Source organism: Dermochelys coriacea, chromosome 14 (assembly GCF_009764565.3).
Source record: "Dermochelys coriacea isolate rDerCor1 chromosome 14, rDerCor1.pri.v4, whole genome shotgun sequence".
Lineage (NCBI taxonomy): Eukaryota > Metazoa > Chordata > Testudines > Dermochelyidae > Dermochelys > Dermochelys coriacea.
Window position 1 is genome coordinate 15,996,985 of NC_050081.1, and position 19,032 is coordinate 16,016,016.

The 19,032-nt window shown below is 43.5% G+C and overlaps 1 protein-coding gene across 4 annotated transcripts in view; it reads left to right on the forward strand.

Annotated features, from left to right (window-relative positions):
- Nucleotides 1-19,032, forward strand: part of UNK (unk zinc finger) — a 67,557-nt gene that overhangs the window by 36,776 nt on the left and 11,749 nt on the right. For 3 of the 4 annotated variants that reach the window (XM_043497362.1, XM_038371821.2, XM_038371822.2), the window contains 7 exons: nucleotides 396-538; nucleotides 2,744-2,791; nucleotides 3,577-3,774; nucleotides 14,942-15,010; nucleotides 15,617-15,791; nucleotides 17,049-17,150; nucleotides 18,649-18,837. In XM_043497362.1, the coding sequence (XP_043353297.1) occupies nucleotides 396-538; nucleotides 2,744-2,791; nucleotides 3,577-3,774; nucleotides 14,942-15,010; nucleotides 15,617-15,791; nucleotides 17,049-17,150; nucleotides 18,649-18,837 (924 nt within the window). The remainder of the gene's footprint in view (nucleotides 1-395; nucleotides 539-2,743; nucleotides 2,792-3,576; nucleotides 3,775-14,941; nucleotides 15,011-15,616; nucleotides 15,792-17,048; nucleotides 17,151-18,648; nucleotides 18,838-19,032) is intronic. The other variant, XM_038371825.2, reaches the window with a different exon arrangement.

Genomic DNA, 19,032 nt, shown 5'->3' on the forward strand with positions numbered 1-19,032 from the left:
TGGAAATGTATCTATCTCCCTTAGCTAATCTTAACAAATCAATCACCTGTGTGCATAGCATGACCAAAACCCCTAGTTAGTTCAGGATATCCTGAATGTGTAGCATGTAATTCACTTAGTAAAAATACTATTGGAGGAAGAGGTATTACTGAGCTAGAGGCCAGCAGATTGCAGAACTGGAGAAAGAGTAATAATAGAAGATAAGAAATGCCCATTTTGCCTGATAGGATTTCTTGTTGCTTCTATACTGATTCAAAATAAGCATCCCTGAAACATTCCCTGTGGAGAACTAGCAGTAGGAGATGTATGTAGCTGCTGTTCTTCCAAAGCATCTTGTGATCCCTGGCCATTCATGTAGCTTTGAGTGATGTTGCATGCCCTTTTATTTCTCGCAGAGCCTCCACTCAATGAAGATTTACAGCCATCTTCAGCTGTATCCAGCCCAACGCAAACAGGCCCTGTGATGTATATGCCGTCAGCTGCTGGTGATTCTGTTCCAGTGAGCCCTTCCAGTCCACATGCCCCGGACCTGAGCAATGTATGTGACCCTGCTGGGAAGCATTTGTCCACATGTTGCGAACCTGCATTTCCCTGAACCTACCACTGTCTTCCAGAGAAGGAAAATTTCCCAAAGGATTTGAATTTTGTTGGCTCTAGCTCAGTACTTCCCACAAAGAGCTTATTTGGGGTGGGACACAGGTTTTCGCCTTACTCCTAGAAACCCTCTCCATGCCTATAGCACTGCTCTGCTTTTCATTCTCTGAAAAATTTCCTTTTTAGCTCTGGGTTAAGGTATTTTTCAGGAGAGTGGAGAGTGGATTGCAGCAGCATCTAACTCCTTTCTGATTGGAGATAAATGTAGGGCTTCTGTTTCTATGTACAAGCCATGAGCCAGTATAATCTAGAGTACAAAACTGCAGCTTAGTTTGCTTATCCATGAAATCTCAAAGAGGTTTAGCCTGTGCACAGTGTGTCTTGCATTTGGAATATTTGGATTTACCAAGGGGTGTCCAATCCCTGCTACATTTACTGGTTTATATAGTTCCCCAAAGTGTGCTAAGTACATTAGCTGTATATACAGGACAAAAAGTCCCTGTCAAGAAAAGCTTACAATCAAAGTGGACAACATACAGACACAGGAGTGAATGGGGTGCAAGGCATCTTCTTTTCTTTCTGATTTTTTCCTGATTTTTTATCTTTGCCTATTTGTATTGAGCCACTTTGGAGCTTGCAGCATTCCCAAACTGTTGATGAAGATTTTGAAGAGCTAGAATGGCATGGTCTTAAATCATGATTGCAAATTCTAAACTGGTTTAGATGAGTTGAACTAATTTCTTTTCTCTTAGTAAATACCACTGTGGAATAAAGTACAGACATTCTTTTATTTTCTGTGAAAGTGCCATCTGAATGCTGGGCAAGCCACAGGGAAACTGAATGTCCATCTGATGATCACTGAGGTCTATTCTCTTTCTGGAGCTCTTCAGTCTTTAAAATTGAACCCTACCTAATCCATGAACACATACCAAAAAAGGAAACACATGGTCTTTTTGTCATTTCCTCAGTCATCAGGGCAGCTGCATGTACAGTGGAGTCGCATCTTACGCGAGGCTTAGGTTCTAAAGTCAGCACGTAAAGCGAAAATCGCGTATAGTCAAAATTACCCTTGAAAATCCCTTAAATTGCAAACCGGAGTCCCGTAGAGTGGCCTGGAGCATTGTCTATGATCAGCAACACTTTAAAGTCACATCCTTTTTCTTCGAGGTACCGCTTGACCTCCGGAATGAAACACTTGTGGAACCAATCCAGAAATAATGCTGCTGTCACCCAAGCCTTTTTACTTGATTGCCAGAACACAGGCAGGAGATTTTTGTTCTTGCCTTTTAGGGCACAGGGATTTGCAGCCCTGTAGAGCAAGCCCGGCTTTATTAAATGCCCAGCCAAATTGCCACAAAACAACAGAGTCACACGATCTTTAGCTGCTTTGAAGCCAGGGGCTTGTCTTTCTGATTTCAAAGTGTAAGTGCAGTTGGGCATTTTTTTCCAGATGAGCCCAGTCTCGTCAGCATTAAAAACTTGTTTCGGAAGATAGACCTTTTCTTCTGTGATTTTCTTTAATTGTTCGGGGTAGGCTTTTGCTGCCTCTTCATTGGCAGATGGAGCTTCACCAGTAGTCTGCACGTTTTTGAGGTTGAAGCGGTTCCTAAAACTGTTAAGCCAACCTTGGCTGGCTTTGAATTCCTTCTCATCAGAAGGCTGTCCCTCTTCGGCAGGAGGTTTCAACAGCGCATAGAGGCTGTCTATACTACCCGCTGGATCGGTGAGCTGCGATCGATCCAGCAGGGATCGATTTATCGCGTCTGGTCTAGATGCGATAAATCGATCCTCAAGCACTCTCCTGTCGATTCCTGTACTCCACCGCCGTGAGAGGCGTAGGCAGAGTCAGCGGGGGAGCAGCAACAGTCAACTCACCGTAGTGACGACACGGTGGTGAGTAGATCTAAGTACGTCGACTTCAGCTCCGTTATTCACATAGCTGAAGTGGCGTACCTTAGATTGACCTCTGCCCAAGCGCGTATAGTTTAATTTGCATAAGTTAAATGCGCATATAATGCAACTCACCTGTAGCCTGCAAACAAATATAGCTTTGCTGATGATAATTTTACATGAGTAATTAATCAAAGGAAAATACTCAGTGAAGTAACCAACCTCACATGGTGTGTTCTGTTTTATATTTGTATTGTAGGTGTGGAATAAACCAGGAACTCTGCCAACTAGCCCCACCTCCACCACAGTAAGTAGTGACTGCAGGGGATTAGAACAGCAGACAGCCTGTGTAAAAAATCAAACGATTGTAGGACGCTCCCAGCACTCCCTCTTTGGATCTCCAGCCCTCTCTATGCAGCATTTTAAACTTTGGGAGCAACAAGCATGTGCAAACATAGTTCTAAGTTGCAAAAGTAATCCTGTTTAAATGCATGATGCATAGTTGTGGCCCAAAGGAGAGAACCTGTTGCGGAGCCCTGTTTTAAAACTGGTTGTCGATACTTTGGCCTTGTCTACACTAGGATTTTCAGACCAGCGGGTGCAGCTCCACTGGTAGATGCTGTAGCGTATATGCTGCTCCGGCAGGCTCAGGTGTTTTTACTACTGTCTAACAGGGTTAAAATACTGTTCATCCTCAAAGTGGAGGCAGGATTCTAACCTGAGTCACTCTGTAGCTTAAGGAAATGAGAAGAGCTTTGATCAGGCCTGTGAACTCCATGAGTTGCATGTGAGGCTGCAGAGAGGTTGAAGTGTCTCTAGAGCCTCAGGGTACAAATCATTGTGCTAAATCCACCTCTCTGTTGCTGAGAAATTACAACAAAGAGACACTATATTTGTGAGATTTGCACACAAACAGTATTTTGTGCTCCCCCTACTGGCTGTCTAGATCTATCTATCCTACTGACCATCAATAAAGCTAATGCACAAACAAGGAAGTAAGAGAATCAGTGTCCTTAGGAATCATTTGACTCAGTGCTGCTGACTGTTTGAACTCTCCTTTTTTATGACCCTTATGTTTTCTTCTCCCGTTAGATTCTTTGTAGGAACAGCAGCCTCGGAAGTCCATCTAATATATGTGGGTCCCCTCCTGGTGCCATTGGGAAACAACACAGCTTGGAGAGCATTGGTTTTCCCACAGACTCAGTAACAGCAGCCAGCAGCTACAAGAAAGCACCAGGCTTTGAGCGGGAGGATCAGGGGGCTGAGTATCTGAAGAGCTTCAAATGCCAGGTAAGAAGGGAGTGTTGGGTGGTGGAGAGCAATTGCCTGACTTAGTTTGGATTGATTCTTTCATATGTGGAACAAAAGTAACACACTGTTGCCACAATGTTTGATTCCCAAATCTACTCTTCCACTCCCAACCTCTGTCAGTCTATTCAATCTCACATCAACTCCTTGGTGTCCTGCTACCATTGCAAACTCAGTCTGTCAAAAATTTAGCTTCTCCTCTTTACTTCAAGTCCCTCTCCACTTCTTTCCTTTTCTATTACCATTGGATAGCAACTTGATGTCATTTTATTTCCTCCTTCCATATCTAGGTTCTCTTCGGATGTAAACTATCCCAGAATTAATCTTTTCCTCTCTCGCTCTCCACAGCTAAAATCGTTGTTCACATCTTGGTCACCTTGATCACTGCATCTTGATCTCTGCTATTGTCACCTTTCACGTCTCCAGTCTGTCTAAAACACCACTGTTAGTCCTCTTCCTCTTCCACTACTCCAACCATATCATCTTTCTGGAATCTCTTCCTTGGTTTCCACATTAAGTTGAGGCTCCTTGGTCTTCAAGTAGTGTCCCTAGGAGTGCTACACATCAGGATGTGCATGAGCCTGCACACTCTTGGTTGGAGAATTTTGTGAGCAGCATTCATGAGTCTCCATTTACTCTCTAGATATCCATGTGCTCTGGGTCAAGAATATAAGGCAGGGTGGACCCGCTGCCGTTTCACTTCTTACTGAACTGTGACTTGAGATGGAGCATCGCATTTTCCATTAGCTAGACACACAGCTTGCTGCGTCTCTTCACTTAATTTTTTGGTATTTTATTTTTATAATCACTCATGTAAAATTATCATTAGGATGGTGAAGGCCCACTAGAAAAGTTGGAGGTGGCAACAGCAGCCATGGTGGTGAAGTTCGCGCCAGTAGCCTCTGTTGGTTCTTTCCATCTGTTCTTCTTTTTGTTCTTTGATACTTTCCCCACAAACTCTTTTTCTTTTAAGGACCCAAAAAGGGAGTGATGGGTGGAATGGCCTACTCCTCATTATTTTGTCCAGCAATTCAGCTTAATTTCAGACGTACCAGTTTTGGCTTGTTAACTTCCGTCTCTACATCTCCTGTTTTTTACAAGCATAATTTCAACACAGTCATTGAATCATCTCAATTCGGCCTTTTTATTTAGATTAATTCAGTTATTCTGTCTCCCTTTCATACCTTTTCCCATCAACATTTGTTATTAAAGGTTATTTTAACATTGTATGAATTTTTACGTACTTTTTACAGTTGAGCTCCCAATTTGAGTAAATTTGTAGGCCCATTTGTCACAACACTATTTACCCTCTGACCCTACCATCTTCAACTGTGACTTGTCCTCTAGTACTGACACAGTCACCAGTCTCCCACAAACGTTTTGAGGGTACCGAGAGTAATTTCCCGTTGGTACTGACATCCTCTGGTACCATCTCATCAGCCAATCAAGTATCAGCCTCTGAGACCAATGCAGTTACAGGACCGTTTCCAGACCCCAGAACTAACTCAGTCACTGGTAGCAGCACCACTTGCTGCTCTGACGGTCACTGAGAATGACACTCCATCCTATTCTGACGTGTCTATACAAGGTTCCTCCACCTTCCCATGCCACCTCTCTCCCTTGGGGTACACTCTAAGGAAGAAACTCATGGCAGGAGATACAGCTGGCAGCCCTGTCTGAGAAAGCGATGGGGTCCTGCCCCTTTCCCTTACATTCCTCCACAGTGGGCTTATTGGAACCCAGGGGCCCCTTTTGGCAACCAGTTCTACATGGTCATATCTCATAAAAGGACACACCAGGAGCAATAACCGTCTCCCTTGGATCCCGCTCTACAGGAGGCTCTTACAGAGGAGCAAGAACCAACTGAGGAAGAAGAAACACCACCTTCCCACAAATCCTCTTCATCACGTGAGGCTGTCATGCCTCCCCCACCATCTTATGCCAATGGTTTAAAGGCATTTCAAGACCTTAAGGAATGAATATCAGGAGGAGATACAGGAACACCAATGTTCCCTGTTGGACATCCTTCAGGTACATCTCCTCAGGACAAAATCACCTTCCACATCAACAATGCTTTGCTGGCCCCAGGCTGTATGATGTGGCTACCATATTGCCTACATGTAAATGGGCTGACAAAAAATACTATATCCCATCCAGAGGCTCAGGGTATTTTTTTTTTCTCCCAACCTACAACCAATTCTCTGGTTGTCATGGCTGTTAACAAACGAAACAGGCAACATCAGACCTGCTCAAAGCCATCTTGACAAGGAGTTGAAATGGCTGAACCTTCTGGACCATAAAAGCTACTCCTCAGCCTCTTTGTGGCTCAGAGTAGCCAGTAACCAAGCCTTGTGGCAAAATATGATTTTAGAAACCACTCAGTTTTTATCTTTTATTGAAACCTGCTTCAGGATCAGAGGGAACAATTTCAAGGCCTCATAACAGGCCAGACAGTTGCTAAGGTGTCTCTCCAGGCCTTGCTCGATGCCACCAGTAAAGCTGCATGTTCCATGGCTACAGCAGTAGTCTTGCACTGAGCTTCTTGAGTGAATTCCTCCAGCTTCCCCCAGGAGACACAAAAGTCTGTCAAGAACCTTCCCATTGAGGGGCCCAAGTTGTTCAACAATGCCATGGACAGGTTGCTCCATTCTCTTAAAGACCCCCTGGTGACACTGATCTCTGGGTATCTAAATGCCTGCAGCAGAAAGAAAATACAATAAATCACAAATGGCTCAACACTCTCATCCCATCCACTACTAGCCCCCAAGACTGTCTTGGGGGCTAATAGAAGTCCAGGTTCACTAAGAAAGGACCATCCCCTACAGTGATGTCCCAGTCAGCAACATCCTCAAAACAACAATTATGACCCTTTCCCTCCCTCCACTGTTATGGAATCCCATTTTCTACCTTTCTGGGAGCTCATCATCTCAAACAGATGGATCCTGGAGGTGATTTCTACTGCCTGTTCTACACAGTTCAGTTTCTTCCAGCTCCCCAACTCACCTGTCCCATTCATCTTCAGTGACCCTTCTCATGGTGGTCTCATGAGGCCTCCTAACATAAGATCAAACCTGTTCTACCAGACTTTATCTGGAAAGGGTTTTATTCCTGGAACTTCCTGGTCCTGAGGAAAAACGGGATGGAGACTAATTCTTGACCTCAGGACTTCAAACATCTTCGTCAGCTCTCAGTGTTTCAGAATGGTAACCCTATCAGTGATAATTCCCTCCTGGGATCTAGGAGATCGGTTTGTTCCCTCTACCTTTAGAACATTTATGTTAATATAGCCATACACCCCTCACACAGACTTATCCCATGTTTCCTGGTGCGCAAGGACCACTACCAGTATTGCATCCTACCCTTCGGCCTCTCCACTGCCCCAGGAGTCTTTGCCAAAGTTCTCTCAGCCATCACAGCCCATCTTCACCAGATGGGAATAATGATTTTTCCTACATGGATGATTGGCTCCTGAAAGGTCTCTCATTTCTTGAGATACAGACAGCAATCTCTGTTCCATTCACTGGACCTCCGCCTCAGTGTGGAAAAGTCTGTCCTCGCACCCACTCAATGGACTTCATTGGGGCCACTCTGGACTCCTCCACTGCCAGAGCATACTTACCTAAGGACATATTTGCCACAATGTCCAGCCGAGGCTCGTTTCAACAATACAATAGAGTCTGCAAACCACAGCAAGGGATTGCCTGCAACTTCTGGCCCATATGAAAGCCTGTACCTTTGTGACACCTTTAACAAGACCACATTTTCGGTGTCTTCAAGCCTGGATGAGAACCATCTACAACCCCAACAAGCACAGTCTATCCAAGCGTGGGTCTGTACCTTGGTGGGTCCTCAATTCTCTAAATTTGGTGTAAGGATCCACAAAAGGTATATGTGGGGTCAATCTACCTCTGTAGCCCTATTGAAAAACATACCTATCTCAGACATCTGCAGGGCAGCCACCTGGTCTTCAGTGCACATGTTTTCCCAGCATTACTCTCTCATGCCTGCTTCCAGAACCGATGTGGCTTTCAGTAATGCTTTCTACAAACCGAATCCACCTTCTCAGCACCCTCCTCTGTGGCTGAGGTACTGCTCGGGAATTTCCTGCCATGAAGTACCCATAGGGACACTACTCAAAGAAGAAGGAGAGGTTACTTGCCTTGTACAGTAACTGGATTTCTTTGAGAAATGTATCCCTGTGGGTGCTCCAGTATCCGCCATCTTTCCCCTCTGCCTCAGAGTCCTTTCGCTGGGTATTCATGGCTGAGAAAGAACTGGAGCGATGGCAAGTCCGTCCCCTTTATATCCTCATATTGGAGCACAAGGATATCTAGGGTGCAGGCATGGACCTGCAAATACTGCCGACCAAAAATTCCCATCAAGAGTTTGCAGGCACGCATGTATCTTAATGTGGAGCATCCACAGGGGCAAGTATCTCAAAGACACCAGTTACTGCATGGGGTAAATAACTTCTCCTTCTCACTTGCCCCACATAATCTCATCCTGACCTACAACTCAGCTGTCATTCCTCTTCCTCTTTATGTGTCTCCCAATCCTCTTGAATAGCTCCCTTTGTCTCTTTCCATTATCAGTTTAAAGCCTTCATCATACTGCTCCCTAAGCTTAGAACAATCTCCTGTTTCTTGTCTGCCATGTGCCACCTTTTCCACCTTCAGGTCCAATTTTTCCATCAATTTCCTTCCTTGGTGTTACCAGTATTTTCTCTGCATTTTCCCTTCCGAAACTGATGACTCATCTGTGTCCAGGACAGAGATGGTGGCTTCATCTTTATTTTGTAAAGTGATGTTCTGTAAATTGCTGTTGCTGATGTTATTGCTAGCGTAATAAGTAGATTTTTGTTAGGGTTTGAAGAAGACATATTTGCAGATATCTTTTCATAAGGGCTGGTCTCTAGCAAACTGAGATATAGTTGTACATTACTGAAAGCAGGGGTGCCCAGAAAATCTGCCTTTAATCTGGCCACATTTAGGCCCTGTCTACATTACATTGAGGAAATTAGCATTAAGCGTAAAAGGCACTGTCTGCGTTGCACTTCTGTTACAATACAAACAATTGAAATCACCATCTTAGACAAGGTCCTGAAAAAATGACATGATTTAGAAGTCATTAATGCCATTTGTGCCCACATGATTTTTTTACAGCTCGGTGAAAGAGCCATGTTTCCGTCCTGCAAGGAGGCTAGTCTTGACCACTCTTTGGTTTAGTTAAAATGATTTAGTTGTGGAATGGACAGCATTTAAGCCCTATTGATTTAAACCATTTTCAAAAACAGTTCTGGTGTTTGCTTAACATGGGCATGGCTTAAGAAACCGGGAATTGCAAATCTATGTAATGTGTCTTTGGGATCAAAGTTCAGGACTGGCTGTGACTCCACCACATCTCCCTGCTAAGTACAGCAGCTTGTAGCAGTTGTTTAAAAACAAAAGAAAAGCCACGTGCTCATTCTCCATTGCAAGTGCTGCAGAAAAGGAGTAACTGGGCAGCTCCAAGACTGAAGGCCAAGAGAACCCCAGTCTCCTGCCAACAGAGACCAGGCCCAAGGGAGACCCTGCTTTGGAGAAAACATGGGCAAAGAGCCCAACCTGAGGAGGAAGGGGGAGAGAATATAAATATGATACTTAAAAGGGCCCTGTCTCCAGATGAGTGTGTGAGAGTGAGGCCCAGTCTGCACTACGAACACATTGTGTTCTGGCACTGTGCTCTGACATAGTGTGGCGTTGCTTGTGTGCGTGCAGCCAAGTTGCATAGTAACCATGCGACTGAACCATGCTAAAGCCCTGTAAAGAAAAGTCAACAATATTCAAATGGAGGTGCCCAAAATTAGGCACCCAAATCCCTGTTTAGGCATCTAATAAATAAAATTGGTCTGATTTTCAAGAGGTGCTGAGAGTCCACAGTTCCCATTGACTTCAGTGGGTCCTGCAGGTTCTCAGCACTTTTTAAAATCAGGCCAGGAATTAGACACCCAACTTTAGGCACTCGTATTTGAACATTTTGGTCAGAGGCTTTTGCCTAGTTCTGTAACCTGGGTATGATGTAGACTTCATAGTGATAGTATTTAAATGAGCCATCTCATTCCTCTCTCTTGGAGGTGAATGGAGGGGAAGTTGTACCTTTGCTGTTATTGTTGTTTGGTTAACAATAGTTTTTGGCAAGGGTGAGCTAACAGAGCAGTAATAATATAATAATAATAATAATAACACTTAGGGCCTATATAACTCTTCATCTTTAAAGTGATTTTCAGACATCAGCCTATGTTTAGCTAACAGCAAAGGATTGAGGATGTTCTTCTCAAAAAAACGAAAGATGGATTCTTACATTTTTCCCCCCAAATGAAAATGTACGTTTGGCAGAAAACTACACAAAGACCCATAATTGGAGGATCTGTCTTCTGCCATTTTCTGCTGTCATTGTGCCACTCTGAATGGATCTGGGCCGTCCATATTAAAGTTCACATTGGTGAACCAGGCTTTGTGTGATGCTCCATAACGGATCATTTGAATGCATGAGTAGTATGTCATCCAAAACACACACCCAGTAAAACATGATGGTGCTTAGCATGCATGCTAAAGCGACCACAATGCAAGTAAAAGAATCTGAATGTAGCTGGATAAATGATAGTTGATTTTAAAAAAAGAAACATAGCAGATTTAGCCAAGAGACCTGAATATCTGGCCTGGCTTCCTAAGCAAATAACACAAGTAACTTTTCATTAAGGAGTTTTCATGCAGGTTGTGACACAAGACTGGAAAAGCTGTGCCAATTAAACCTCTTTTAGTATTGATCCTCTTCCACCCCTTCATGTGCAGTGAGGATGGAGTGTGATGTACAGCTCGGTCTCGGAGTTACAACTCCTGGGTTCTGTGCATGACCCTGCTACTGTGTTTCTCTGGGTCCTTTTGGCAAGTTGCTTAACCTCTTCATGCTCTAGTTTACCTAGGTGTAAGATGGGCATGATAATACCACCCAGTGGGGTTGTGCAGTTTACTTTATTAGTGTTTGTAAAGGCCTTTAAGACCTTTGGATGAAAGGTGTTAGTAACCTGCAAACATGCTGCACAGCAGATTTCTTCTGGGCTGAATGTAGCTTGTTCTGAGTTTCATCCATAATTTACACCAATCTTTCCTTCCCCACAATTCAACAGAGGAAGTTATAGATAGAATTTCAATCTCCACTTCTAATTTATCTACCTGTTTTGGTTAGTTTTGTACTCTCTAATGTTATTCAGGAATACAGGCGTTTCTTTACTACTGTACCTAGGCATAAAGGAGAAAAATGTGGAGTTTTAACTGGTGTTGCACCAAATTCAGAGTTGCAGACATTGGGGCTGTCCCTGAAATGTATTAAAAACCTTCAGTGAGGCTTAGCTGCAGCATTGCCAGGTATGTTGGCAAGAATCCTCCCAGCAAGGGTGGGAAAAAAAATGGGCACTGATTCTGTTTGTATGTGTGCGTCTCTCTCCACTCTAACTGCTGAGTCCTGCTTATGTCACATTTTGCATTCAGATGAGTGTCAGCAAGGAAGAGATGCACTGGGTAGTCTAGTAGGCTTGTTATCAAACACATGTAGATGCACTAACATAACACAGCATCAATTGCACACAAAGAAAGACAAGCCTGAGATCAGTTCAGTTGTGACTGCCACATACACATGGTGCACTATTTAGGGAGAGCAGTACAAAAAGATCTTTGTGTCCATATCTCACCTGCCTGTTCACTAGACCTTGGCCCCCTGTGGGCAGATTAAAGAGAGAAAATGAATTAAGTAAAACAATTAAGTAAAACAAGAGAGGAATTCTATGCTCTACTGCTGCTCTTTCTCCTCTTTATTCATTCTGGTTACAGTGACCATCTTCAGCAGTCAGTCATTCATCAAAAGATAATCTTCATCCAAGAATATTAAAGGAATTGGCACCTGAAATTGCAAGCCCATTAGCAAGAATTTTTAATGAATCTGTAAACTCAGGAGTTGTACCGAATGATTGGAGAATTGCTAATATAGTTCCTATTTTTAAGAAAGGAAAAAAAAAGTGATCCGGGTAACTACAGGCCAGTTAGTTTGATATCTGTAGTATGCAAGGTCCTGGAAAAAATTTTGAAGGAGAAATTAGTTAAGGACATTGAAGTCAATGGTAAATGGGACAAAATACAACATGGTTTTACAGAAGGTAGATCGTGCCAAACCAACCTGATCTCCTTTTTTGAAAAAATAACAGATTTTTTAGATAAAGGAAATGCAATGGATCTAATTTACCTAGATTTCAGTAAGGCATTTAATACCGTGCCACATGGGGAATTATTAGTTAAATTGGAGAAGATGGGGATCAATATGAACATCTAAAGGTGGATGAGGAATTGGTTAAAGGGGAGACTGCAACGGGTCCTACTGAAAGGCGAACTGTCAGGTTGGAGGGAGGTTACCAGTGGAGTTCTTCAGGGATCGGTTTTGGGACCAGTCTTATTTAATCTTTTTATTACTGACCTTGGCACAAAAAGTGGGAGTGTGCTAATAAAGTTTGCAGATGATACAAAGCTGTGAGGTATTGCCAATTCGGAGAAGGATCGGGATATTGTACAGGAGGATCTGGATGACCTTGTAAACTGGAGTAATAGTAATAGGATGAAATTTAATAGTGAGAAGTGTAAGGTTATGCATTTAGGGATTAATAACAAGAATTTTAGTTATAAGTTGGGGACGCATCAATTAGAAGTAATGGAAGAGGAGAAGGACCTTGGACTATTGGTTGATCATAGGATGACTATGAGCTGCCAATGTGATACGGCTGTGAAAAAAGCTAATGCGTTTTTGGGATGCATCAGGAGAGGCATTTCCAGTAGGGATAAGGAGGTTTTAGTACCATTATACAAGGCACTGGTGAGACCTCACCTAGAATACTGTGTGCAGTTCTGGTCTCCCATGTTTAAAAAGGATGAATTCAAACTGGAGCAGGTACAGAGAAGGGCTACTAGGATGATCCGAGGAATGGAAAACTTGTCTTATGAAAGGAGACTTAAGGAGCTTGGCTTGTTTAGCCTAACTAAAAGAAGGTTGAGGGGAGATATGATTGCTCTCTATAAATATATCAGAGGGATAAATACAGGAGAGGGAGAGGAATTATTTAAGCTCAGTACAAATGTGGACACAAGAACAAATGGGTATAAACTGGCCACCAGGAAGTTTAGACTTGAAATTAGACGAAGGTTTCTAACCATCAGAGGAGTGAAGTTTTGGAATAGCCTCCCAAGGGAAGCAGTGGGGGCAAAAGATCTGTCTGGTTTTAAGATTCTACTCAATAAGTTTATGGAGGAGATGGTATGATGGGATAATGGGATTTTGGTAATTAATTGATCTTTAAATATTCAGGGTAAATAGGACGAATCCCCTGAGATGGGATATTAGATGGATGGGATCTGAATTACCCAGGAAAGAAATTTCTGTAGTATCTGGCTGGTGAATCTTGTCCATATGCTCAGGGTTTAGCTGATCGCCATATTTGGGGTCGGGAAGGAATTTTCCTCCAGGGCAGATTGGAAGAGGCCCTGGAGGTTTTTCGCCTTCCTCTGTAGCATGGGGCATGGGTGACTTGAGGGAGGGTTCTCTGCTCCTTGAAGTCTTTAAACCGTGATTTGAGGACTTCAATAGCTCAGACATAGGTGAGGTTTTTCGTAGGAGTGGGTGGGTGAGATTCTGTGGCCTGCATTGTGCAGGAGGTCGGACTAGATGATCATAATGGTCCCTTCTGACCTTAGTATCTATGAATCATTTTCATAACAACTTTTTTTTGTCTAACTCTCCACCCCATCTTTCCCTCACCCCACAAGGGTGATCCAAAAAGTTGAGGCAGATCATGGCAGGCAAGTTCTTCATTTTGTGTGGTACTGTTTTGCATCATGCCTGAATCTCCCCTTCTCCCTACTCTCTTAGATCTGTTTACTCTCTGTACTCTAAATAAAATGAGGAGCAGCCCTTTTTATGTCTGGAATGTGTTTCTCTAAATCACAGGGATCCTGCCTAGTAAATGAAACAATCAGAGCAGATCCTGGGCACCTTTTCACAGCCTCAGGGTCTGTAATTGATCCCATGTTTGCCTTTTATCACAGATACAGCAGTATAACAGCAGCCAAACCTCCATAATAAACCATTATGCAATGACATGCTCATGAGGGAAGTTTCTTCCTGACCCCAATTATTGTAGTTGGTGGTTGACTAATAATGTCCTGAAGCAAAAGGCTTCAAATCACTTGTAATTTTTTCATCCGAGCTAGTGGAACTGTGGATATATTTTTTTCCATATAGATATCCACTCTGTTTTGGAATCCAACTAAGCTCTTGGCTCAGTGGCATCTATTATGGCATTGAGTTCCACAGGTTAAAAAAAAATGATTTCCTTGAGTCTGTTTTTTGGTTGCTTTTCAATTTCGTTACATTTGCCTTTATTGTTTTTGTTAATGGGAAACGAAAGTAAGAGAGTCTGGCTGATCTTTACCCCATCTTTTTTACATCCCTTAGTAATAGTAGTAATAATCCCTAGCTCTTTTCATCAGTAGATCTCAAAAGCGTTCCACAAAGGAGCTCAGTATCATTATACCCATTTTGCAGATGGGGAAATTGATGTCACTTCTTTTCCCTTTCCTTTTTAAACTAAGCAATCCTGGTTGGGACCTTGTCTGGAGAAGTAGAAGAATAAACAGTAAAGTATGTTGTCAAAAATAAATAATTCCGAAAGCAAATAAAAATGTATTGTGCTTCCTACCAATTCTGCCTCTTTTTATTGGAGAATGGCAGATACTATGGGCAATGCAAAGGAATCCACACTTAGTCTCGTATTCTTAAGAAGTTCTTAATGTTAATGAAAGGGTAATTCAGTTAAATGCAAACATAATTGCAATAGATCCATAAATAACTGAGCAGAATGTCCGTATATTGAGAGGGTGAGCGATTTGTGTGGGTTCTCCATTTGTTAAGCACCCAGCCCCGCTTTTTGGATTCTAAAGCATCCAGGACAGACTAATAGAAGGGATGGGGGCTGTGCATGTTCCTCATGGCCTCTCCAAAAGCCACCAGTCAGCCATTTCCAATTTAGCTGTTAATCCCCCTGCTTATCTTTTGTTCCATTTATTTACTGCAGCAGGCGAAAATAAAATCCCATTCGCTGGAATACAGGAGCCAGGAGCAGCCTCTATTACAGCCCAAACAGGTACAGTAATGCCAACAGAGCTCTGAGACCTTGCTTGGAGCTCACCCCACCTTAAATGAGAACGCTAGCCAGATCTTTGGAGCCAAATGAATCAGCAGGAAGCCAATGACAGGCCAGACAGAGTCGGGGCACTCTAGTTCAGAAATGACCTTTTGAGAAGGGAGGGCCCTCCAGTGGTTTCTGGAGGCTTGTGTGTGAAGGCCAAGGCCTGCGTGAGTTCAGGCTAGATTCACAGTTCTTGGACTGTGGCAGAGAGAGGGTTCCTGTAAAGAGGGTTTCCTGTCAGTTTCCAGGAAATGTGTTTGCTGAGTGAATGACCTAGACCCCTGATTGTATACTACCTGTGGGTCATGTGAGTTCATCTCAGTGAGGCCTGAAGGATCTTTGTAAGGCTAAAAAGAAACAAACTTGTAGAAATGAAACACAAACAGTTAATCTTTCCCTCTTTCCCTGCCCCCACACTGGTGGCAGTAACCATCTGTCTAAATGGAAGCAGCAAAGAACACGTTGACCAATGTGTCTTGGCTGATGCCATATCGCTGCATGTTACTGAAGTGATTCTTTTTTGGATATGTTTAATTTCTTACCTCCCCCTTCTTGTTTCAGGACATACTGGGGATTCTTCCAGTGGGCAGCCCTTTGACTTCCAGCATCTCCTCCAGTATCACCTCCAGTCTGGCAGCAACACCACCAAGCCCCGCTGGCACAAGCAGCATCCCAGGCATGAATGCCAATGCCCTTCCTTTCTACCCTACCAGCGACACAGTGGAGTCTGTTATAGGTAACACTGCTTGTTTGTTTACACTGAGTGGGGCTCTCAGGAGGGGCTCTTCAGGCATGAGAATTGGAATAACATGTTGCAGCCATGAGGTTGAAGGATGTTACAGTGTGTTCTAGTTTCTTATCCCACACTTCCCTGTGATTCTAGGGTTTCTATGACTGTGGCTCGGCAGATCTTTTCTGCAGGTCATTATGGATGACATTCACCCCTGCACAGAGGATCACCACAAGGGCTATGCACTCCTTAAGTGCAACTTGGGCCTTCAAAATAGTGCTTAAGAGAGGTTTGATGGTGCATAGATAGTAAGCTGGCCCTCTGCACAGGGGTGATTTTCACTCTATATGAATAACATCTGGCCCTGAGAGAGTGCGTGGGTTTGTCAGACTTGGGGTATACACTGTGTAGAGCAGAAAATCCCAGTACAGTCTCCACAGCTACAACTTCTTTATTTTCCCTTGAGGATTTTAACAGGAGGGGCTGGTCAGCTGTATGCAGATCTCTCCCCATCCAGAGCTCCAAGTGTAGGACAAAGTCCCTAGAAGAGTAGAGCAAGGAGCTCCCATAGGGGAGTCACTGCTGTTCTGTCAGTCAGATTCTTTGTATCCTCTTTCATGAGCCAGCATTTCTGATGTAAATTAATTACAACAATAAAAGTAGTTAACACAAATAAACAGGCCCAGACGGTATGTATGTATATAAGTATATGTATATATGTATGTCTGTGATGAGGTATATTTTAATAATATGGTTAGATATAGCATTTGGGAGGCACTGTGTAAGCTTTCTTCACCTTATACTGTCTTTGAACCTCAGACCTGATTTGCAATCTGCCTGCTGCTGCTAGTCCATTTCTAGGCCTCTCATCAGTAAATTGGCGATACAGCATTAGCCATAACCAGACAGAACATTGGCAGGTGGTGTTGCATAGTATGGACAGAACCAGAACATCACTATGGGGAAGATCTGTGAGGGTTGCTATTATTTCAGATTTGTATGTCTGTTTTCATGTAACTGTTGAGAACAAGTTGATATAAAATCTTGGGGAATCGGGTCAGGCAACGGAAACCAATATGAAAAGCCACCTGTTAGACTCCCAACAAATCATTTAATAGCGACACTGCACAGGATTGAGAGTAGGGCTGAGTACACTGCCCAGTAGACAGCAATGGCTGTTGCAGTATGTAGGCTCTTTGGGCCACCCTATCTCTTGAAGTTTTTGGTCCTTTATAACATAATTGGTACCTCTGTGTCCGGCAGAATCTGCCTTGGATGACCTGGACCTGAACGAATTCGGAGTGGCTGCCCTGGAGAAGACATTTGACAGCAGCACGGTGCCCCACACGAGTGGCATCATGATAGGTACATGAAAGCAACAGAGCTTTCTTTGATCATCTGCCAAGCAGTGTTGCCAGATCAGCTAGGCTGAACCAGCCCCCACAAAGCTCTAAAATCAGCCTCAAAAAAGATTTATTGGTTGGAAGCAACAGTTGTAACTAACTCAGGCAACTAGTGAGAGTCCTGAGAGCAAAAGTTCACTCTCCATGGCTAGCAGAGATGAGTTCTTGCCCGGGGCCTAGGAATGTTTCTGAGATGAGCATGTTTTGTTTGTCTTGGTCTGTAAACAGCGACCATCTAAAATGTGTCTGGGAGCTGTAAAAACAGCTGAAAATATAGCAACTCACATCTTCTGAGGAAAATCCCAGTAAAAGTCACAGAGAACCCAGTGACCTGGCAAAACTGTTCTACTGTCACAGGATTATTTGATAGTGAATGGCCTTATATCAAAGCATACAATGTATGTCTCATCTTCTGTATGTGACATTTGAACCAAGGTCCATTTTGCCTGTCTCTAGTGGCTCAGAAGTTATAGATCTCAGGACTCTTTGCAGAGAGCATTGGTGCCTAGCTGCCTCATCCCCTTACTCAATGAAACAGATTCTTCTGTATGAGCTAATGCTGTCTCCATAATGCTTATTATTTGCCTATGCAGCTACTGCTCAGAACCTTACCTGAGAAACCAAACTCCATTCTGTGGACGATTTTAGATCCGATCCCCCTCAAAGGATCAACATACTGATTCAACATCCAGATTTTGTGTGCTCTGAGGGCCCCATTCCTGCCACAGCTCAGCCTTGTTGGCCTAGAGAGACAAGAAGCATGGAATAGAGGAATTGTGATCTTTCTGTCACTCCCTTTAGGTCTGGGTGTTAACCATTGCCTTTTAAGCTGGGATATATCAGTTCCAAGTGGAGGGGGGCAGGGAGAAAACTCTTTGGAGCTATCTGTGCAGCAGGAGGAGACTGCTCTCTGGTGTAGTGGAGCTCGATTCTGTTACCACTAGTTGCAAGCTTTCAAGTACAGCTGAAGCCAGTTGCTTATTTTAGATTGACCGAGTGGTGATGTGATCCTCTTCCTGGTGACTGCCAATAGTTTATTGGTATTAAAAAAAAAAAGAAGAACAAATTTTGCAAGTGAACTTTCATTCCAAAGCTGCTCACTTGATATGTAAAATAAATGGTTTTCCGTAGGCTGGCAGGGACTGTGAACTCTGCAGGGGGAGTGCATTCAGGGCCTGGAGGGAGAGCCTCTCTCTGGTTTGGCCAGTTGACCAGCAGTCTTGGCATATTCTGAAGTGAGTCACAGCTGGTCCTACCTGGCCAGAAGGATGCTGGCCGCAGTGCCCCTTCTGAAGGTTGAGAGCTGTGTAATGTAGAAGGGAAATGGTGGGAATTCCCAGAGCTACCCTTTTTGATGAGGAGAGGGAAGCTTACATCTGCTGTTCTAAACTCCTGTGCTGTCCTCTGGTCCATACTTCATGATCATACATTCCCATCCTCTTTGTGTGTTCTTTGTCCAGGTGGGAGTTTGCTGCAAAGTTCTGCTCCTGTAAATATCCCTGGGTCCCTTGGAAGTTCTGCCTCTTTTCACTCTGCCTCTCCTTCTCCACCGGTCAGCCTATCATCGCATTTCCTCCATCAGCCCCAGGGACACTTAAGCCAATCAGAAAACACATTCTTGGGGACATCAGCTTCTCATGGATCATTAGGTAAATGCACAGTGGGTGTGTTACATGTACATACGTGTCTATACCATGTAAGTATTTTCTTTTAAGTTAACTTTAATTTGAATGTCTTCTTTCAGTGTTGCCATTTATACCTCTCCTTCCCATAATAACAACAATACTGCAAGCTGCTATACCAACATGTACTTAATGAATCTTCACAGCACTTCTGTGTTAGAG